Here is a 20,664-nt window from a genome sequence, read left to right on the forward strand (position 1 = left end):
AGTGGCCGCGACGTCACCTCGTCCCGCGGATTGCGCTCCTGCCTCCGCCTGCCTAAATCAAGTCCCTCAACCGAGTACACACAACGAAGAAAGTCCGACAATTTTATTTAGCATAGTTTTATCTATTGTAATAGAGGACCCAATTCAACAACCAACATTTTCTGCCACGCAGGATTGCACTCAACCCCAATCCTCATCAATTCAAGTACATTTCTGAAAAAAATCGTTTAGAATGCACAATTTGTCATATGCAAGGACACATCAAAGGTGCGAGAGGATCGCTGGGTACACGTTGCCGTCGAAGCGACCGAGCGCCGAGCGCAAGACCACATCGTGCAAGTTGAACGCGTCGACAAGCAGCACGGCGTCCGGGCGCAGCTCCTTGCACAACTCCAAGACAGCGCCGCGTACGGTGGCATACTGCGTCGGCGACAGAAACCCTTCGGCGAGAAAGAACGCGCCGCTTTTTTCGACTTCGGAGAGCACAAAAAGTGACGCGAGGCGCGTCAGCACACGAGCGAGCGACGAGCCTACACGACGCCACGTCATGATTCGGAATCCGAGCCTGCCGAATGGCATACCCGCGTCGGTCAAATGGACAATATTGTCCAAAAACCGCATGGCGACCGCATGGAAGACGTGAACGCGCGCCACGTCCATCCACTCGACTTGACACGGGAAGCGGTCCGACGTGGTGCGAGCTACAGTCCACAAGCAAATCACAAAATCACAAAAAAATCGATTTTTCAGAGGATCGATCCGCGTACCATGGCGCCAGAGGTCGTACACGCGTTGGGCCTTGGTCGCCGCATAAAAATCAAGCAGCGAGCGTAGCGCCGGCACCGTCTGCATGCTTTGCACGGTGGTAGGCGCCCACGACATCGTCTTTGGTGCGGTCAAGTAGGCCAGACTCGGACGGCCTTGGCAGTAGGCGTCGTATGCGCGACAGACATACGCACCTGTCTGCTGGGCCATGACCGTGTTGTCGCCTTCGAACGTCACCATGACGCTAAAGTCGGCGACCATTTCGCCCAGCCCACTCACGCCCAAGTAGCCGTTGCCGCCGCAGCACTGCCGGCAGCTCTCGATCGCTGCGAGCGTGTCCCACGTGCAAAAGGCCTTGAGCCCTGCCATCGTGCCGTGCACTTCGGCCAGTGCACTGTCGTCGCCCCCTACGACACACCGCGATTCGGATATCGTGCACTTGAAACATTGATACCGTGGTCGATCGAGTCGATGAGCGATTCAATGTACGTGGCTTGAAAGTGGTAGGCGTACGCAGTTGCAATCAGTGGCAGAAGCCGTCGCTGGTGGCTCGGGTAGTCGAGGAGGGTGGTCTCGGACATTGCACCCGCCGCGACGCCTTGGGTGCGCACGGCGCCGTAGCGCACGCTGATGGTCAGCGCCTTCTTGAGCATGCTGATCGAGAGCATGACGAGCTCGCCGCGCGTCGCAATGAGCGCGGTCGAGGGCTTGGCCGTCGTCGCCGGCACCGCAATGTACTCGTTGTCCTTGGAGATGGACGCGAATCGCGACAAAAAGTGGTCGTACGGGACTCGCACGCGACGAAATTGGATCCATCCATTGTCGACGCCTACGCCTGGGATGACGCGCCGCCATCGCATGGGCCAAGGTACCGTTGAGACCCATCTTGACGCCGCAGTCGCCGAGGAGGACGCCGGGCAGTGGCGCGTGCGGCGGATCGAGGCTGCGCACCGGTGCGACGAAGACATGCAGGCCTTTCTTGACACCGTTTAAAACGAGCTGCGCGTAGACGGCGGCGTGCGTCGCCGACTCGCCTGCGGCGCTACATGCCTCGTCAGCGATCGCAGCGACAATGCACGACATACCCAATCATCCATTTGGTCGCAGTGACCACCGGCGTGTCGAGGATAAACTCGCGCGTGCGCGGGTCAAAGGTCGCAGTGGTCTCGAGGGCGGCGACGGCGCTGCCTAACTGACAAGATCGCAGTGGTATCGAGTACAAGAGCGCGTACCGTGGCCAAGTTCGGTCATGGCAAAGCAGCCGTAGATCTCCCGCATGAGCACTTTGGGCAGCCACTCGTTTTGCTGGTCCTTGTTGCCTTGGGACGTGATCGCTGAGAGGAAGAGACCGAAGTGGACGCCGTTGCGGATGTACCAGCCCATGTCATAGAGGCTGAACGCGCGCACCATGGCCTTGCGCATGAGGACGTCCATGCTCCCGTGCTCGAGGAAGAGGTCGTAGAACGTGTCGACGTGCGCTAACGTCTGCGCCCGCGCCTCCGCGAGCGACGACGGCGTCGGCTCCTGCATGCCAGCGAGAAGGCCCATGGCGCGGTCATGGAGCTCGGTCGCGCGCGCGCCGCCGTCGAGGAAGTGCGTCATGGCCGTGACATTGACGCTGCCGCGCCGGCGCTCGGCGTCCAGTGCCGAGACAAAGCTACTCGTTGCGGCTGCCATCGAATTCCGAAGTGGCCTCGGACCAGACCCGTTCGAAAAATGACGTGGCGCGCTGTGGGACGAGCATATCCGGATCAAGGGCGAGATGGCCCCGAACGTGAAATTGATGACGGATCGCTGCATGTAGCCAAGGCGTGGTACTGTCCGAGCGCAACGTCAACGTCATCGGTGCGTCGTAGAGCTGCTCGGACGGCAGCTACATGCTTGCAGTGTCCACAGCTTGCCACGAAGGCTTTTGCACGAGGGCTTTGGGTGGTGGTGATGTGCTGCAGCAGAGAGATGATCATATTTCGGCTTGGTCAAGTGCGATGGTCATTTCTGGTGGTATATCGCTCTACAGAAACAAACAAAAGATCGAGAGTACTTGTCTGTCGTCAACACGGGTCAAGATATTCATTCCCTTGGTTGACACCCACGTCCTTCTTATTTATGGCATATGCCACATCAAAAACTAAAAAAGGCAAATGCCACAAAATAGTTTTCGAGACGCATGCGCTGTAGCTCTCGCACTTCCGCCTCGATGTCGACACATCGTACGCTCCTAGCATAACGCTGCGCGTGCTTGAATACAAGGTTGCATGTCCTTGAAGAACGCGATGCGTTTTACCAATTTTTGCATTTGAAAATTGAGCTGCTGTCGAAGCCGGGGACTGTTGTTTTGAGCAATGATGTAACAGCTTTACTTCACACGGTCTTTGTGGCTCGTTACTTCTGTTGCTGACAGGCATTTCAGCAAGTATCGGTCGCTTGTGCACAGCTAACAGTAGCGTTTGTTATCCCTGTTGGCCGCGGCCAATATCATATCAAGTTTGTATCAAGTGCAACCACCTTCACCAACGAGAGGCAGCGGCGAAAGGTCGCAACGAAAGCGCGTTTCGCACCCTTGACCCCGCCAATGACATTTCGACAAAGCACTTTTGACACAACGATCTCGTTTTCACACAGTATTTGGCAAGGACTCGGGGCTACGCTTCAACTTTTGTGTCGAGGTGCACGACATCACATCCACGCGCCGTCGTAACAATCAGTGTTGTCACCTCGAAAGGCCCCTTTGCTCTGCGAATAGTGCACCGAGAAAGGACTCATACTTAAAAGAATCACATCAAACTGCAATCCTGTATGCGTCAAACGAGCCAAAGTGCTGTGCTTGGCTAGAAGTACTTGTGGATTGTACTTGATCGACACCTCACTTGCAGTCAATGGTCCTCGGCACACCGCCCCGTGACGGGGATGCATTTGGTATCCTTGTGGCGGTCCTCCAGACGACACTGTGAAGCTGGCAGCTATTCTGGCAACGAGAGCATAGGCTAAGCCACCTCTGCAGCTAGAGCAGGCGCCGAATCCTATCGTTGTAGTACGCGCTAGAGGGCTCGCGGCGACGGACCACTCTGATGACCCTGATGAAGGCGGCCTGTCGGCAGCGAAAGTCGCGTGATGACGGGCCGACTAGAATTTCTGCAGCGAGTCGACTGGCGCATCGACAATCTCCGACCAAGCAGCTCGAACGAAGGCGACGCATGTTCAAAACGGTACGACTCGGATCCAAACAAGGCACCCTGGATATGAGACTCGAAGTCGCACCGGCACATGGACCGCGCAGGTCGTCGCACAAGCACATGCGCTTGAACTGTCTTGGCGCATACACGCCACGAACGAACATAGGTCCAGATCAAGGATCCAGTCGGTGACGCGAGCGTAACTATATTAGTACCAACGACGCCACGTGTGTCCCGAGACAGCTCCACGACGAACGACGAAAACGTCGCCGCTCGATTCAACATGTACCTACGATGCGTCATCGTCTTCCTACTCCTGGCGCTGCCGACGAACTGCGGCGGCCAGCAACCGGCGACAGCGATTCGCTATTCCGTACCGGTACCCGCGACTTGCGTGGCATCGTGGTCGCGTCCCACTCTCTCCTGCCCTGTCTACGCCCGGAGCGAAATAAAATGTAAATTCTAAAAAAATAATAAAAAGTGCAATCTGATACAAATGCGCCGTAATAAGTGCAATGTCGCGCCGGCGGAGTCGACGATTTGCAAGTATGCCCACAGACCAGCCGCTAGGCACCGTGCACTGGTCGGACCTCAAGCGCGGCGACGAGTGGGTCGACGACAGCGCGCGCGCATCCTGCTACACCTGCGACCGCAAGTTCACACCGTTCCGCCGCCGCCACCACTGCCGCATGGTAATGCAACATCCTCCTCCTCGACGCCATCTCATCATCGGCGTAGTGCGGCGAAGTGGTCTGCGCCGCGTGCACGGGCTTTGTCAACATGGTGCCGGCGGGCGGCCCGCCGCGTTCGATCCGCATTTGCACCGGTTGCATCCTCAAGAACCGGACGCGGTATGCGACCGACCGCCCCGCGCACCACCGCAGCGCGACCACGCCCGTGACGCGTCCGTTGGCCGCCATGGCCATCTCGGCACCGGGCAAGCGGTCGCAGCGCCACCGCGGACCCACGTCTTCACAGGCGACGATGCTCATGCAGTCGGACCGACCGCGCGTCTCGGATGCGTCGAGCGACGTCGGCACGTCGGGCGACTGGGACGACGGCGACGGGATGCTTCATTTTAGCGCATCGAGCATCAGTGACGCGATCGCAACGCTGCCGCCGCCGCCGGTGCCAATCAACGAAGCCGCGCGACTCGCCGCGTTGCACAAGTTTCAGATTCTCGACACGCCGCCCGAGCGTGCGTACCAAGCGATTTCGGACCTCCTCGCCAAAGGCTACAACTGCCCGTACGCTGGCGTGAGCTTTGTCGACGCCGACCGGATCTGGTACAAGGCCGTGACCGGGGTCCACGTCGACGCGCTGCCGCGGGCCGTCTCGTTCTGTAGCCACGCCATCATGAGCATGCAGCCGACGATCATCCTCGATGCGTCGACGGATATCCGTGTTCAACACAACCCGCTCGTGACCAGCGACATCCACATTCAGTTTTACGCTGCCGCACCGATCGTCGCGGACGGCCAGCACGTCATTGGCACCGTCTTTGTGTTCGATACCAAGCCGCACAAGGCCATGATCGCCGAAGCGTACCTCACGAGCATGGCCACGATGGTGCGCAAGCAGCTCGAAGCGCGCATCCAGCAAGCGCCGCGCGTGATTGTCTCGGGGCCGGTGGTCGCCGCGGTGGCACCAACGGCGCTTGTCGCACCACCGGCGTGGCGTGGCCAAGACGCGACGCCCAACGAAATGCACTCGATGCTGGCGACGCTGCTGGACCGCACCAAGGACGTCCAGGCGCAGCTTGCTTCGCAGCGAGCAAGCCAGCCCTAGTACGTTAAATCTATATATTCGATAGAGTGAGAAGGCGAGTTCTCTTGTGGTTCTATGGTGCTTTTGACAAGCTAGCTGCGAGCGAGTTGCGAGACGACCCTACCCGATATTCACCGCACTTGAAATAATTCAACTTATCAAGTGAGACGTGCTCGAATCCAACGCCTCTGCAACAAACGATTGTTGACATTCGAATAAAATCTTTTGCAGCGATTGACGGTGACACTTATGCAACTTGAAGACGCAACCACCAACCCTAACCCTATAAGATTGAAAAGGCGAGAAATCACATTAAATAATCCATGTGTATGGTAGAATTTATCGCTTCTTTTTCCTCTCGTGCTTGGACGAAGGCGCGAGCGTTGCGCCCCGCGGCAGCTCCCACGCCGACTCGCCCGTGTGAACGTTGTGGTAAAAATGCCGCTTCTCGGCCGGATCGTAGAGCTAGCCCATGCGTGCAAACCTGGGAAATGTAGTCACGCGTACCTTGTCCCACGCATAGCTCGTCTCGACGGGCGTAGCTGGCTTGGTTTTACCGCCTTTCACTTTAGCGCCCTTGGCCGTGACGTCCTTGGTCGCTGTGTCGGAAGGCCCAAACCCCGCAATGAAATCGGCAAACTGGTAGCCATATTGCTTGACTACACTCTTCCGCACCGCAATCTTGTCGACCTCGGGCAGCGAGTGCGTCGAGAGGCCCGTCACGAGCCGCGTGTACTCGGCAGCAAACGCGTCTGGTCCCAAAAGCACTTGGCCGTCGAGCTCCATCTGCTTGAGATGGATGGCGGCCATGAGGTTGTGCGCCGTGACGAGCCATGCGTCGGCCGCATTCGCATAGCCTTCGATAGCCGTTGCAATCTCGTAATGGAGCCGTTCGTCGTCTGGGAGACACGTTCTCGGCGCATTGGAACGTGGCGTCGACGTGACATCGTCCGTGTCTTGCACGAGCGGCACCTCGGCGAGCGGCGGCGGCGGCACCTCGTCCTTAGCGGGCTGATACGAGGCCTCGCGCGTGGCGAGGAGCCTATGCTAGCCGTGCAGACATTGTGCACACGAAGGGAATGTCTACCACGACGATGGAAGCACCTTGGCAAGCGGCTTGGGCAGATGGCGCTTGTGTATCTCTGGTTTCGGCTGCAGCGGCGCCGGCGCGCCCAGCTCTAGAATCTCACTCATGCTGAAAAACGTTTGCGTGTGACCACTTGTGATCCAGACACGCCGGTGGTTGACCATGCGGCGCCAAAAGTGCTGCCCGAGAATTCGACGGCGTAGCGTCCGCTGCACCCAGAACGCAGGATACACGATTGCTGCAGAATAGATATGGGACCTTGGCATCGAGGCAACGAAATAGGATGGTTTCTACCTGGAAACCGCTGGATGAAATCGCAGATATGATGGATGCCATGGACAGCAGCAAAGTCGATGGCGCTGGCATCGGTCGTCGAGTAGAGCGAACGGAGCGCCGTCATGAGCTTGGTCTCGTGCGGGTTGAGCGTGCCGATCACGAGCTGCAAGAGGCGCGCGAGCTGTGCTTGGAGACGAAGGCCCGGCCCATACGAATCGTTCCGAGCGATCGCAGCGTCGGCGACCTGGACCAGCTGCAGGTACTCGACGTCCTGGCTTAGAATATCGAGGACCACGGCGTCGGTCTCGGCCGTTGCTACGATATACGCCAGCAGCTACCCAAGGAATCAATCTCATGTAGTAGTCCCAAAGGAAGAGGTACAACCTCCGCTGGCGGCAGCGAGCAAAACGAGTAGAGTGCGCACAAGAGCGGGCTAATCTCGAACCGGTTGGGAAGCTGACGAAAGCTCTGTTTCCGCGGCGGCGGTGGCAAGACGACGTCGGCGAGTCGGCTGCGGCGAAGGCCACAGTACAAGAAGAGGTCTTTGACTGTGATCGCGGACCGGCGCGTCCAGTCGAGCTTGAGAAAGGTCATGAAGAAGCGGTTGCGCTGCCGGCTTGTCATGCGCAGCGCGTCGCCCACGTCGACCAACTGGTCAATCTCGAGCGCGAGCAGCCGGTCGCGGTAGACATCGTTGTGCTGGAGCTGGTCCTTGGCCAGCGCTCGCTCGCGCTGCGCCTCGGGCGAGGCAACGTCCGTGCCTGTGAGGACCGCAAAAATGACGTGGCAGGCGGGCGTGAGCCGCAACACGAGCAAGACCAGTGCGTGGTAGAGCCGCGTCGAAGCTACGTAGGCGTACGCGGCGTGGGCGGCGTCCAGGACCCGCTGCGTCCTGGCATGCAGCGTCGACTCCATCGCATCTGAAACCGTGTGTTAGATAACAGACAACCGGATTAAAAAGCAAAACAAGCGCTTCAGATGCAATATCCGGATATCCGGATTTGGTGTTATTTTGGCCAATCCGAGATGTGTATTTTAATTTGATCGGAAGCGGGCGATGGGGACGACGACGCTCGCGCGGGCGACGGCCGAGGTCGCGGCCGACCTGCGGACGAAGGAGGAAGCGCTCCACGCGCTCGAAGGTACATGGACGCGCTTCCTGCCTCGTCATGGAGGTCGAGGCGATCCAAGACGATGCGAATGATACCACATATGGCAGAGCAACTGGTCCGACTGCAGCTGCGGGTCCTCCGGCTCAAGCCCCCGCTTGTGCATCTTCAGTGCCAGCTCTCAAGTAGCAGTGCCACTCCATGACGAGGACCTGGCATCAAGACGGCTGCGCTACCACCATCGGAACGATCGATGGCTGCGGGTAGCGTTGAGGTACGGTGAATCGCGTTCTGTATGTACTAGTATCTGTGTGATCATGACCACTTCCGTAGACGTCGTTCAGCATGCATGTAGTGGACTACTCACCTGTTATATCGAGGATGCAGTACACGGACGATTGATAACGACCGTCTCTGTCAGCGCTCGGAAGGCGAGGAAGGGCGGGAGACAGCGTCGTGCTGTCCCCACTTGGTCATGGACGACGGTCTCGTGGACTCGTACTGCACCTGCGACGCATGTCTATCTGCCGACTACCAGTGCATTGAAATCCCATGGCCGATGAATCGGCTGCATTGCTATGGCTTCCGGTGCCTCCGCAGACCCATGTTATTTTGGCTGTGCCAATATGCGAAGAGCGCATCGCTTAGCGCCTCGAAGGGGCTGCATCCCGGTTTCTCTCGATGTATCTAACTAGGAAATAGATAGAAGGATGAAGATGCTTTAAGCCTTACTGGAAGCGGTGCATTTGGTCAGCGATTTTCTAAGTTTTCATTGATACCTGTCGGTGATTGCACTCCAGAATGTGCGGGTGGGGTACGGCGTAGGCGTGTATAGAATCCTTCTCGCCGTCGATACGACTTGTGGCTTTGTCATCGCAGTGAACGCGCGTTTAGTCAAGGGAATGCTATCTTGGGGGACGTCTGTGCGTGGGGTGGCACTAAATGTGGCATTCGGTGTCTAGATATGGCATATGCCACAGTGAATTGCGAAGCCGGCAGGGAGCGCTAGACAGCGCCAACGTCGACGCGAAATGGAGTTTTAAGCTCTCCAGAGTGTCCTCTATCACCGAGCCAAGTATGGGCGACTTCGTTGAAAACTCGAGTTGGGCGACCGATCGACCTCGGCGACGCTGTGGCGCGGATCGAACGCCGCCGTGTCAGTATTTTAGCCAATCGAAATGGCCAAATTAAATAGTATTCAGCGGCCAATCCAAATCCAATAATCAATTGATTTCAGCCAATCATCAGTACGCAATCTGGAAGCAGCCTCTCCGCTATCTTGCACATTTCCCGACATCCGACGTCCGGTTGCCATGATGAGGTGCTTCCGATACGTGTCGGTGAACATAGCGCCGCTGCAGCATGCGTGACCAGCGACTGTGTCGGTGTGAAGGCGGCAGCCCAGGCCAATGGTATCGACGGCCTTGCGGGCACGTTGGGCACGCGACTGCCCATGAGATGATGCACACCTGCTCGCTCGCGACATCTGTGACGAGGCTACGAGCGATATCATCGGCGAGCGCGCGTGCAGCAATGGACGCATGTCATCCTACGCCCGCTCGTCGTCTACGAATCGCACGCTCGTGTCGCCGCCTCAACTGTCCTTAGCACCGCTACGAGCATCTCGGTCGTGCGACTCTCGTCTCGGCAGCGATGGTACCGAGCTTGCGTGCGGCTCCTCGTGCGTCGCGCGCTGCAGTTATGCTCATCGCCATGGTGGGCCCTCGCCGCAACGTCGTCCTCCACCGCCGACGGCAGAACGCTCTGCTGCATTCACATACGAGTAGTTGAACATGGATTTACTATCACAGACGCGTTCGCGTAGTATACATCTCGTCGCCATCGAGTGTGCTTTTGGTGTTGACGAAAATGGTGGTGGTGTAGGCGCAGGTCGAAAGAACCACCGAGGGTCTTGGCGCTGAGAGCGTCTCGCCCGCGATGATCGAAACGTCGTAGATGCCGAGAAAGGTATCAATGCGGCCACAATGAGAAAGCGCAGTGTGGCCGCCTCGTGGTAGTTGCGCGGTATAGGCCGCTTTGTCCTAGACCTGCCCCTTCTTCTCGAGGCATCGAGCTGGCACGCCGCGTCATCGGTTGCAAACTCGAACGAGTCCTTGTCCGAGCCAAGGACGAGGCGCGCCGCGATCAAGACAGCCGGAAACATGATGACCTCAAATGCGATCGTACTGTGCAGCTGCATGACGAGGTACGGGTCAGCGTAAAACGCTGGGTGGCCGAGATTGGCATCCGACCGTTGACACACCCGTGATCGACGTGGCCAAAATGCGCGCTGAGAGGAGCGTCCTCGTCACGAGAAGGATGCGCGTCACGGCCGAGTGCTCGCGTTGGTGCGCGGGACGACCATGTCAGCGCTGTGAAATAGCACGAGGCTGCCAAAGACCGTGTCGAGCTGGATATGAGGAGGTTTGCACAGAGCGCGATACCGTTGCCATGAGCACCGATACCTTTCTTGAGCGCCGGGACGAGGCGACGGTCTCCTTCTCGACGTTCTTGCCCGAGCGCTTGCAGCATGATGCCGGGTCTCATAGATCGCGTGGGCGCGTAGGACACGACGCTTCCACACGTGAAGCGCGCTCTGACGCACGTCGCGCCGAGGTTTGCTGAGGCCTGAGGTTCGCGGCGGGCGGTATAACCACACGGCGTCCCCGCAAGGCCGTCGATAACAGTGGCCAGGGCTGCCGCCTTCGCACCGACGCGGTCGCTGGTCACGCATACTGCAGCGGTGGTATGACTGCCGAGACGTCGCGGAAGCGCCTCATCATGGCACGGCAATCGGACGTCGGGAAATGTGCAAGATGGCAGAAAGGCTGCTTCCAGAATGCGTACTGATGATTGGATGAAATCAATTGATTACTAGTTTTGGATTGGCTGCTGATTAATCGGCGGCGTGCGCCACCGCCGCCGAGGTGGATCGGTCGCCCAACTCGAGTTTTTAATGAAGTCGCCCATACTTGGCTCGGTGAAAGAGGACACTCTGGAGAGCTTAAAACACCATGTCGCGTCGACGTTGGCGCTGTCTAGCGCTCCCTGCCGGCTTTGCAATTCATTGTGGCATATGCCATATCAAGACTCCGAATGCCACATTTAGGGCCGCACCGACACCGTGTCGGTGCGCTGCCAGCGGTCTCGGCCTGGCTGCCGTGTGCGAGGACCAGGGCGTCATGCGCGACGTGCTTGAGGTTGGAGCCATCGAGCTCAATGCCGCGAGATTTCGCGTGTGCTCAATTCATGATGTGGCGCGCGCGCAGCTTCTTCTGCCACAGCGCGGGTGGTATCCGGAAACGTGTCCGGATACGTGGACTCTGACGTGGCCACAAGAGAACGAGACAACGAGCGAGATCATCGCTCGCACGTCTCGCGCCATCACTCGAGGTTGTCGCTGTCGGCGTTCATCTTGGCGCTTCAACTCTACAACGCACAGGGCAAAGACGCTTGGCTCGAGTGCAATGTCTTTCTACCGCTGCGGCGCGACTGGCTGCACCGACGCCAGCAGCCAACACCGTGCTGGAGCGACGACTCCTCGAGCCTCTTCTGCGCATGTAGACGCCTGCGCCAAGATACTAGCGCCAGCAATAGGCGAATGCGACGCTGCTCAAAATGTTACTGAAACACTGTACCATTGGTCGGGCTTGCAGCGGCATCAGTCCTCGACAACGTAGATCGAATCATTCGCAGGCTGCATGACGACACGGCGCTACTTGTAGTCAAACCGCTTGACGCCGTGAACCTATCTCCAGTATTACAAGATTGGATGACGAAAATGGACTTCGGCCACACGCAATCCATCGTCCGCAGTCGACAGGACATCCGCTTGCGACCGGCCTGCCGTGCGACGCGATGCGCTTTGGTTGGTTGTTGTAAAGTGTACAGAAGACAGTTGAGTACGACGTCGACACCCTTTACAGGCTGGAAGAGCGCCGCGAGCATCGACGGCTTCTGCTCGAGCGCATTCTTGCCCTCGCCACAGCAAGCTTCGAGGATCGAGCTTGAAACTTTCAATGTATCAAGAGCTCGGTGAACTGTGTTTCACAGTATTTAAACAATGTAAGACAGACCTCAAGTTTAAATAGTGTGCACACCCCACCACCGAAACCACAAGTATCGGTTCATAGACGCACCAGTGCTACGTAGCAGGCATGTGTACCTCTCCATATACTTCTTGTATGATGCTCATGTCGTTTCCGACGCTCAATGCAGCGCAATCACGCGCCAATCCATTTTCATTTTTTGAGGCGGCGACACAAATGTCCAAATACTCAACATGGTATCTCGAGGTTCCACAGCTCAGATGACCCCCATTCTGGCTGCCACAGTTGGCGATGCATCTTGACCCGGGCTGTGACCAGTTTGTTGGGCAGCGCCTTTGGTGAAATTTGGCATGCAATTTTGGTTGAAAATGCGTTGAAATCGCGAAAAATGAGGACGCTATCTCGTGTCATTGTTGTTAATACATGTAAAGAGCGTATGGCATGGGGCCGAGGGCGGCAGTGTGCGCGCAATATGGCTCTCTTGAACACCATACACTATTTTCGTATGCTGGCGACATTGTTGAAATTGCGCACTCGATGAATACGAGTCTACTGCGAGTCTGGCGGTGGAGCTTGGCTTGTCACGTTCCGTAGCCGCTAGGCAAGCTTGGACCAACGTCGCTCAACAGCTTGCGCCCAACAGCGCTGGTACCGTCCAAGCCTGTCACGTGTTCTGCTCCATCCAGTGCGAGGTTGCTCCTTCATGGAATAGGACGACGTCGGAGGCCGTCCCGCGCTCGCGTCGTTGCGAATCTGAGTTGAACCAGGCAGCCTTTCTCGCAATTCAACCAATCACAGCCATCTCTATCAAAATCGGACCAATCAAACGACAGCATGGCATCGCCAAGCTTCATTTCCGATCTTGCGGGATGCACGGCTGGTGGACGCTTGCCGCTCTCCTCGTGGCTTCGGCCCACGCGGCCATCGTCTGGTCCTCTAGCGCCAACATCACAACGATCGTTTATCCCACGTACACGTACCCGGACAACTTGGATCTATCCAAGTCCTTTCCGTTGTCGCTGGCGCGTGGCCAGGATCTGCTACTGCCAATGGGCCCATTGCACCACGCGCTTTTCCCAGAGGCCGAGACCAAGCCGACAGCGCTTGGCTTCTCCATTGCAACGTGCTCGGGCACGGTGCAAGTGTCGCTGCTGCTGGCCGACAACTCGACACAATCGCTCTCGATGCAGGCCTCGCAGTGCTTTACGTTCCTCCAAGAGCCAACGCCGTCGTCGCCGAGCCTCTGCCCGCTCTACTTGGGCGCGGACGAGCTCTATTACAATATCAATCCGCATTCGATCCAAGGCGGTACTGCATTTTTCTTGATTTTTTCAATTTTTCACAAGAGGCTAGTGTTGCTCATGGCCGACGACGACGTCGACGCCATTGCCCACGTCCATATTACGTCATCGCACGTCTTTCCAGGCTACACGTCGTTGCTCGTCGACGACGGCGCGCTCGCCTTTGCACTCCGCATGCAGGACGACAACGTCACGGGTGTTGCCGAGTTTTCGCCGGCCGCGCTCGTCGACCTTGCCGCCGCCACGCACGCGACTTGCGTCAACTGCTCGTACTCGCTGCTTGCTGTGCCGATAGCTGCCAATGCGTCCGTGTCGACCCAAGCATTTGGCTGTCTCGCTTCCACCGCGATCGCATTGCAGCTCGCGCCAAATGGGCCAAGCGACAACAGTCCCAACGTCACCAAGGACGTATCGGCGCTCGGCCGCCTCGTGCCGAGCTCGGGATGGTACACTGTGTACCTTGCGGCGCAGCATGTCGGTCCGTCCCAGACCATGGTATACCCGCCTGTCAAGCTCTACGTTGCACACCCCCCGCTCCATCTTGCAGGTACCGTGGCATATATGCTAACAAGAGAGTGGATGAGGACCATGAATGATGTAGTCTACCTCGGGCTTGGGCTTGGTGTTGCGGGCGTTCTGGCTGCGATCATGCTCGCGCGACGTCGGTACCGCCGTCGCCGTCGCCGTGGCCGGGATGGCACCCACCGCTTGAGCGACGACGAGGTCGACGGGGACCGAGGCGAGTTTGTCGGGCTCCTCTCCAACACCTCGGTCGCCGCTTCCAAACACACGATGCATGCTGCGGACGTTGGCGACGAAGGGTTCGACGACGACGACGACGTACTCGCCCGCTACGACGAGATTGAAGGCCATGTCTAGGGCGTTTGTTGTCGATGCCTTTAGCATGTACTACGTCGTAGCCCTTTCTATCCTGGTTGTACTGCATCGGTTGTTGAACAATTGTACAACTTGTCTATCGAAATATCAACTTAAAACCGTCAAAAATTGAAAAATGAAACCGACGTTGCCTTTCGCGCCTCTTATAGATCTTGTTATTGCGCTGGTCCGTCCGACCGTCGATGAGCAAGACGACCAACGAGACGACGACGGCTGTGAGCCTCGAGGAGAGGGAAGACCAGCACCTCTTTTTCCAGGCGCTTCGGCGCCGGCCCGTCTCCCGCCACCACGACGCGCTTCATGCCCGCGGCGTCGCCCACATCGGCGACGACCGACCGATCCCGACGCCGCCTGCCGTCGACGTGCTCAGTATGAACCGCAATGCGATGATCTGCAAGGCCGTCGTGCTTCTATGGCGCTACCACGTGCGCATGGGCGCGTGGCGGAAATGGACGCTTGTGGCGGCCGCCGAAACCAAGCGTCTGCGCGAACTGCACCTCCGGCAACTGCGCGACGCAGCGATGACACTGCTCCGTCAATCGTCTCTGACGTACGACGTCGACGCGATGGCGACGCTGCTCGAGTGGGTCAAAGAGCTCCATGGCAAGATTTTTCGCGACCTGTCCAGAGACCAGCTGCAAGACATTGTCTCGCACATGAACCTGCGTCCCGTCCTTGCCCACGACTGTTTGTTCCTCGAAGGCGATATTGGCCACGGCTACTACTTGCTGCTCTCGGGCGCAGTGTCGATCTACGTGGGCATGCCGGCAACAACGACCTTGCGCCTCGCCCAATCCCGATTCGAAGCGCTGGAGGCCATCCGCCAGGCCCCGACCTTGCTCGGTACGTACAAATATGACGTTCTTGAGGGCGACGGCTTTGGCGAGGTACTTCCGCCCCTCGAATAGCCGATGTCCCAAGATGGTACTTGTAGGTTGCAATGTTTAGCACCGAGCGCCGCCGCACCGCCTCGGCGTTGGCCAATCGCGCGTGCAATGTTGTCGAGATCCCGAAAGAGGTTAGGTATCAACACATACGACCGCAGTCTCATCGGAAGGCGTGCAGGTGTACGACCGAACGCTTCGAAAAGCGCAGTTGGCAGCCTATCGCAATGCGCAGGCCATGGCCTTTCTGCCGACAGTCGACATGTTCGCCGACTGGGTGCACGCCAAGCTTGTGACGCTGTATGGTCTCCTCGATCGGCGACAAGTGGCCTTTGGCCAGCACCTCTTGACCCAAGACAAGCCGATCCCTGCGATCTACTTCATCTTGTCGGGGCACGTGCACCTCGTGCAGACGTGGATAACACGTGGCAGCGACATCAAGCCCGCAACGACGCTGCCCATCACGGTCGACACGGTCGGCTGCCGCGGTATTCTCGGGATGCAAACGCTGGTCGAGCCGTTGCGAAGACGGAGCAAGTACACCGCGATCGCCGCGTCTGACGCGGTCGAGTGCTTTGCCGTGCCTCTAGTGCACTTGGATGCGTTCCGCGCTCTGCTTCCATCGAGCCACATGGCGCATTTACGAGATTCGTGGCACGCCCTCGACGCCGCACGCGCTGCGCGGTTTGAGCATGCGATCGCTGTCTTGCAAACCAAGACGGCAACGACCCCTATACAACATTTGCCTGCAAAGCCGGAGAGCATCAGGTTGACACCGAAACTACGGTTCGAGCGCGAGAAAGGACCGATGACGCTGCCGACGATGACGTCTCTGGCCGGGAAGAAATTTGTGTTTCACGATTTCGACCTGCTGTCGCATAAAGAGCCGACATACCTCGCATCATCGTCCTTGCCAAAGATGACGCGTGTCGCCAAGCCGCCGCCGCCCAAGGACGAGTGCGCCAAGGTCGCGGCGCTGCATTTGCGCGCGTTGGAAGCGCACGCATGGGACGCGATGCCCATAACGTCGCCGCGAAAAACGGGCGACGTGCGGAGTCCCGAGCGCCCGCCGCTCCCGCCCTTTGAACGCAGCGTGGCGACCACGCGGTTGAAAGCCCGGGCTGTCGCGGCCGAGCACACGTCGTTCACCAAGGCGCGGCGGATCGTCCACGAACCGCTCTTGTCGTTTAAACATGCGTTTTAACGCGCTCAACGAGTGACCGAGCGCGCATTCAAGTTGTGAACGATCTCTCCATTTAACTATTGAACCCGGCTACGGTACTCGAGTCGACCTGAATTCGGACTTGTCGCTCTACAAACCGAGTTGTGTCGCATACGGGGTAGGGTTGGCATGTGGGGTAGGGTTTCACGGCGAACCCGCTTTGGACGTCTTTTTACTCTTAGTATTCTGCCCGCATGGGTCCTTCCGGGCTATATTGAGCCCCACCGAGCGCGTCTCCACTCCGTGGGCTATGCCCTTTTCTAGCAAGCACGCAATGTACTTGGTTAAAAACCAATTCTTGAGCGATGGTTGCTGCCGTTGTTGATACGGCCTCGACGTGGAGTCGGCGTCGCTGAACGAGGCCATGGACGTCGGCATCTGCAAGAGCAGAGACAGACGTTCATTGCTGCTTGGCTACCACTGGTCTTGTCGTCGCAGAAGTATGGTTTTAAAATCTGGTGTGATGATGGAGCCTTGTTGCTAAGTTTAGACGCCTGCATTCTGCGACGAAGCATGCCCGAGTACGTCCGTCGGTGCTGGCGCGGTGCTCACATCTTCTGATGCGCATAGGTCCTGGACACCGACATTCGGGCTCAAGCGCGCCGGTGTCAGCGTGCGCAGGCGCCAGTCGAACGCGATTCCCACACTAGAAACACCCTCCCACGACTGCTCTCTTCTCGGTAGCCACGCGGCGCCTCTCTCGCGCTGCAAGTATCTCGACGTAGATTCAAAAAGCGTGTCGCCTGGTCGGAGGTACCTGCAGCAACAACCACCCAAGCGGTCGCCGAAGCGGCCGCCACCGTTCCTTCCCGGCAGCACTCTCGCACTTAGCGACTGCTTGCGTCCATCGCAATATGAGCGAGTGCATCTCGCCTACAGCGCCAGCATGGTCCTCGCACCGTCGACGCTGCGGCCGTCGACGTCGGCTGTGCATTTGACACCGTCGTCGTCGTCGTCGGCGCTCCGCCCCCAACCGCAACGCATCCTCTCGCGCAAGACGCTCGAGCCCCCCGATTTGCACCCGACGTACTCCGCTCTGTCGTAATTGTGGAGAATATTGTCATGTGTGCGATAGACCGTCCGCGGTGCCGATCGAGGCCAAGCGTCACTTGGCGTTTGGCGGCGGCTACCTCGTCGACAACCAGGTGTTGCCCAGCACGAGTCCGACCAAGCAACGACCGCCGTCGACTGTGCACATGTACTTTATCAGCCCAATCCAAGACGAATTGTAATCGAGCTCAACACCGAGTACACACCCGAGACAATGACAAGTCTTCCACAAAAAATAACCTCAGTCGCTGTCGTCGATGACAATAATGTCGTGCGCGGGCGCAGGGACAGCGGCCAACATTTCTTGTTTGAGAGCGAACTCCGACGGCTCGCTGTGCTGAGACGTGGCAGCCGGCCATTGCGGAGCATACGTCGCCGCCGAATGCGGCTCGAACGCAGGGACTTCGGGCTTGATGAACGGCATCGAACTGTGGACGACGGGCGCCGGCGCGGGGTCTGCCAATGGTGTGGCTTGGACGGCCGGCGCCTCTGCTTGGACGGCCAGTGCCTCTGTCTTGACGACCGCTGTCTCGGCTGGCACGACGGGCGGCTCGGCCGCTATGACCGGTGCCGCACTGTGGTTGGCGTCATCCGTCTCTTCGTCTTCTGTGTCGGCGCCGTCGTCGTGAGTTGCCCCAACGGCGTCCTCGATAGCCTGCGGCTCGTCGACGACCTCGGGTGTGGCTGGCTCCTCGCGCGGCGGCTCGCAGCGACGCATGAGGTCGCGCACGGTGCCAAGGAGCGCAGTCCACTCAGGTAGCGACTCGGTTGCGTGCTGGTGCGCATCGAGCGCCTTCTCAATCGCGCCAAGGGTTCCGAGGGCGTCCTTCTTGTGCGACTCGATGTTGCCGAGGTTCGTGTCCATCTCGAGCACTTGGCGGTCGATGAGCTTGGCGAGCGGCGGGCTCGGCAGCGTCACATCGCGCTTCGTGAGCTTGAGCGCCGGTAGCAGTGCATCGTCGTCGTCGTCGTCATCGTCTCGTTTCCGCTTCAGGCTGTCCTTGCGCGCAAGAAGAACACGCTTCATGTCGGTGTAGTGGGCCCCCATCGACTCCCACTTTTTGATCGACTGCGCGAGGCCTTTGAGCTTGTCGGCTAAGATCGTCACGAGGAGGTAGTCGGCGTTGCCTTGGAGCCCTTGCGTGCACTCGCGGTACGCAGGAATGAAGCGTTTGGACAAGCTGATCGCTCGCAACGTCTAATCAAATGGGTATTTAGCCACACAAAAGAGTGGCGACGAAGGATGTCTACCTTGCGGTGGCGGACTGCATTGTCGATGAGCGCGTTCTTCTGCGCGATTTCGTGCTGGATCGCAGCGACACTGGCTTTGGCCGACGCCATCTTGGCGACCCACTCGTTGTAGATCCGGAGCTCCTTTTGCCACGCGTCGCTCGTCTTGGCTTCGCGAATGTCACACGAGCGCAGTCGCTTCTCCGACAGCGTCTGAAGCGCCGTGACCGTGCGCTGAAAGTGGTACCGGGCCGAGAGAATGCCATGTCGCAGGTTCAAAACGTGCACGAGGCCGTCGACGCCGGGCGAAAAGTGATCGGCGTTCGCATCGTTGTCGCGGGTGCAGGTGGTTGCGACCTTCTTGAGCTAGACACACCACACGGTATACTCCAACATGCCAACTGTCGACAGATAGTTACGTCGTCATCGATGGCGTGCAGCGCCTTGGCCATGTCGAGCGATGCGAGATGCACGAGCACCTCGCCCGTGCTATTGAGCAGCAGCTGCATGCGCTGGTCGTTGGCATTTAGGCGCTTGAGCATCCCGTCGATCTGCGCCAGCAGCGACGTTGCGGTTGCCGGCGGGACGTCGGCGGCAAGGGCGTCGAGGTCGACGACGTCATCGCTGGCGCCGAGCGCCATGAGCGACGAGGACGAGGCCGCGGCTGTCATTTCGATTTCCTTGGTCTCTTCTTCGTCCTTGATGCGCGGGCTGGTCACCGATGACGTCTCAGCGATGGCGGCAGGCTCGGTATCCGCGACCGCCTCGCTGGACACACCACCGTACTGGACAACGACTTGGCGTAGGTCGCGCAGAAGGCTTTGCACCAGCGAGCACTAGGTCGACAGAAAGCAGTGTGAGCGACAGAGGACACGCAGGTGATAGTGTAAGTACGTGGTGGTCGATGCACTTTGTGCAGTAGTACGCTGCTGCTGTCGTCGTCGTCTAGCAAAAGCCACGTCAAAGTACGATCGGAATATGAGAAGAGGAGGGACTGCGTACGTTGTTCTTGTCGACGCACGCCTTGTGGTGGACGGCGGCGCAAGCTTCGCACTTGACGCAGAGGTCGAGCGAGCCGCGGTCGCGCGAGCAGATTGCACACAGCTAAACACATGGTATGAGGCTACGTGCTTATGGCTTGGTTGGATGAAAGGGACCTCGCGTGGGGCCGGCGGCGCCTCGACGACGCGGCTGCGGGCGGGCGGATCGGGCGTGACCTCGGCTGCACGGCTCCGCGCGGCGGACGTCGATGTGGCGGCAGAATGCTTGGGGATGATCTGGTCGCGCAGGTCCTTGAGGCAGTCGCCTGTATCGCTGGCGTAGAGCGAGGCCCAGCCAGGATCGTGCTATGTGCGTGGCCATGCGGTGCCGTCGGACGATCCTAAGACGTACCCGCGTCTTCATGCCCGGGTTGAGCGAGCGCTTCATGGCGACCGCCACCGCCGACGGATTTACAAAGCGCTGGCCTTCAAAGAGCATGCCGCCGTCGGGCAAGAGGTCGGCGTACGCCTTGCTCCGGTAGTAGCTCACGTAGAGCTTCCGCGGCCCTAGACCGGTGCATGAGGTCGGGTCGCCGCTGCGCATGGCGTCTACCTGGCTGGAGTAGCTGGGCGGAGATGAGGGTGCGCATGACGCCCGTGACGTCCGTGCTCTACGCAGAGCGATCGTCGGCGCCAGGTCGTCGTGGCGGCCGTCGTACCATGCTGCCAAGCTGCCGACGCAATTCGAAATGCAATTTCAGAGGTTTTAGCATATGCATTGTGAGAGGCAATCAGAGTTCCGGATATGCTTGGTTTGTATGGCGCCAACTATACTATACCCAAATCGAGTTGAATCACTTTCTTGACGGACGAT

General features: G+C 58.6%; 8 protein-coding genes across 8 annotated transcripts; 5 read left to right on the plus strand and 3 right to left on the minus strand.

The window, feature by feature from the left end:
- Positions 1–224: 224 nt before the first annotated feature.
- On the minus strand, positions 225–2,454 carry SPRG_04262 (hypothetical protein). Its single transcript, XM_012342862.1, has 7 exons — positions 1,998–2,454; positions 1,851–1,953; positions 1,638–1,807; positions 1,205–1,594; positions 768–1,172; positions 582–701; positions 225–530 (listed from the first exon to the last, which is right to left on the minus strand). Exons 1-7 carry the CDS (start codon positions 2,440–2,442, stop codon positions 262–264), a joined length of 1,902 nt encoding a protein of 633 aa, XP_012198252.1. The 5' UTR covers positions 2,443–2,454; the 3' UTR covers positions 225–261.
- A 2,022-nt stretch (positions 2,455–4,476) lies between these two features.
- On the plus strand, positions 4,477–5,764 carry SPRG_04263 (hypothetical protein). Its single transcript, XM_012342863.1, has 2 exons — positions 4,477–4,630; positions 4,677–5,764. Exons 1-2 carry the CDS (start codon positions 4,487–4,489, stop codon positions 5,724–5,726), a joined length of 1,194 nt encoding a protein of 397 aa, XP_012198253.1. The 5' UTR covers positions 4,477–4,486; the 3' UTR covers positions 5,727–5,764.
- Positions 5,765–6,044: 280 nt separating this feature from the next.
- On the minus strand, positions 6,045–7,986 carry SPRG_04264 (hypothetical protein; the record flags this gene model as incomplete). Its single annotated transcript, XM_012342864.1, has 5 exons — positions 7,453–7,986; positions 7,087–7,402; positions 6,793–7,030; positions 6,213–6,747; positions 6,045–6,170 (listed from the first exon to the last, which is right to left on the minus strand). The coding sequence occupies exons 1-5, from the start codon at positions 7,981–7,983 to the stop codon at positions 6,045–6,047; spliced, it is 1,746 nt and encodes a 581-aa protein (XP_012198254.1). The 5' UTR covers positions 7,984–7,986.
- A 119-nt stretch (positions 7,987–8,105) lies between these two features.
- SPRG_04265 (hypothetical protein) lies at positions 8,106–8,382 on the plus strand (the record flags this gene model as incomplete). The annotated part of the gene is made up of 2 exons (XM_012342865.1): positions 8,106–8,210; positions 8,288–8,382. The coding sequence occupies exons 1-2, from the start codon at positions 8,126–8,128 to the stop codon at positions 8,380–8,382; spliced, it is 180 nt and encodes a 59-aa protein (XP_012198255.1). The 5' UTR covers positions 8,106–8,125.
- A 4,713-nt stretch (positions 8,383–13,095) lies between these two features.
- On the plus strand, positions 13,096–14,468 carry SPRG_04266 (hypothetical protein; the record flags this gene model as incomplete). The annotated part of the gene is made up of 3 exons (XM_012342866.1): positions 13,096–13,534; positions 13,580–14,074; positions 14,129–14,468. The coding sequence occupies 3 exons, from the start codon at positions 13,096–13,098 to the stop codon at positions 14,404–14,406; spliced, it is 1,212 nt and encodes a 403-aa protein (XP_012198256.1). The 3' UTR covers positions 14,407–14,468.
- A 138-nt stretch (positions 14,469–14,606) lies between these two features.
- Positions 14,607–16,512, plus strand: SPRG_04267 (hypothetical protein; the record flags this gene model as incomplete). Its single annotated transcript, XM_012342867.1, has 2 exons — positions 14,607–15,311; positions 15,490–16,512. 2 exons carry the CDS (start codon positions 14,607–14,609, stop codon positions 16,510–16,512), a joined length of 1,728 nt encoding a protein of 575 aa, XP_012198257.1.
- Positions 16,513–17,021: 509 nt separating this feature from the next.
- On the plus strand, positions 17,022–17,808 carry SPRG_04268 (hypothetical protein). Its single transcript, XM_012342868.1, has 4 exons — positions 17,022–17,051; positions 17,101–17,210; positions 17,256–17,556; positions 17,606–17,808. Exons 1-4 carry the CDS (start codon positions 17,044–17,046, stop codon positions 17,760–17,762), a joined length of 576 nt encoding a protein of 191 aa, XP_012198258.1. The 5' UTR covers positions 17,022–17,043; the 3' UTR covers positions 17,763–17,808.
- A 13-nt stretch (positions 17,809–17,821) lies between these two features.
- SPRG_04269 (hypothetical protein) lies at positions 17,822–20,531 on the minus strand (the record flags this gene model as incomplete). Its single annotated transcript, XM_012342869.1, has 9 exons — positions 20,510–20,531; positions 20,404–20,461; positions 20,203–20,357; positions 19,968–20,156; positions 19,813–19,914; positions 19,705–19,755; positions 19,230–19,646; positions 18,832–19,176; positions 17,822–18,778 (listed from the first exon to the last, which is right to left on the minus strand). The coding sequence occupies exons 1-9, from the start codon at positions 20,510–20,512 to the stop codon at positions 17,822–17,824; spliced, it is 2,277 nt and encodes a 758-aa protein (XP_012198259.1). The 5' UTR covers positions 20,513–20,531.
- Between the last annotated feature and the right edge of the window lie 133 nt (positions 20,532–20,664).

Source organism: Saprolegnia parasitica (genome assembly GCF_000151545.1).
Source record: "Saprolegnia parasitica CBS 223.65 unplaced genomic scaffold supercont2.11, whole genome shotgun sequence".
Classification (NCBI taxonomy): Eukaryota; Oomycota; class Saprolegniomycetes; order Saprolegniales; family Saprolegniaceae; genus Saprolegnia; species Saprolegnia parasitica.

What these genes read in the sequence shown, in the direction of transcription:
- SPRG_04262 (XM_012342862.1), bottom strand. Translation starts at nt 2,442, where the DNA reads ATGGCAGCCGCAACGAGTAGCTTTGTCTCGGCACTGGACGCCGAGCGC. An exon ending in GTACGACCTCTGGCGCCATG is followed by an intron (nt 702 to 767) that starts GTACGCGGATCG and finishes TGTGGACTGTAG; the next exon opens with CTCGCACCACGTCGGACCGC. An exon ending in TGTCCATTTGACCGACGCGG is followed by an intron (nt 531 to 581) that starts GTATGCCATTCG and finishes GGCGTCGTGTAG; the next exon opens with GCTCGTCGCTCGCTCGTGTG.
- SPRG_04263 (XM_012342863.1), top strand. Translation starts at nt 4,487, where the DNA reads ATGCCCACAGACCAGCCGCTAGGCACCGTGCACTGGTCGGACCTCAAG. An exon ending in GCCGCCACCACTGCCGCATG is followed by an intron (nt 4,631 to 4,676) that starts GTAATGCAACAT and finishes TCATCGGCGTAG; the next exon opens with TGCGGCGAAGTGGTCTGCGC.
- SPRG_04268 (XM_012342868.1), top strand. An exon ending in CCACGACTGCTCTCTTCTCG is followed by an intron (nt 17,211 to 17,255) that starts GTAGCCACGCGG and finishes ATCTCGACGTAG; the next exon opens with ATTCAAAAAGCGTGTCGCCT. An exon ending in CCCCCCGATTTGCACCCGAC is followed by an intron (nt 17,557 to 17,605) that starts GTACTCCGCTCT and finishes TGTGTGCGATAG; the next exon opens with ACCGTCCGCGGTGCCGATCG.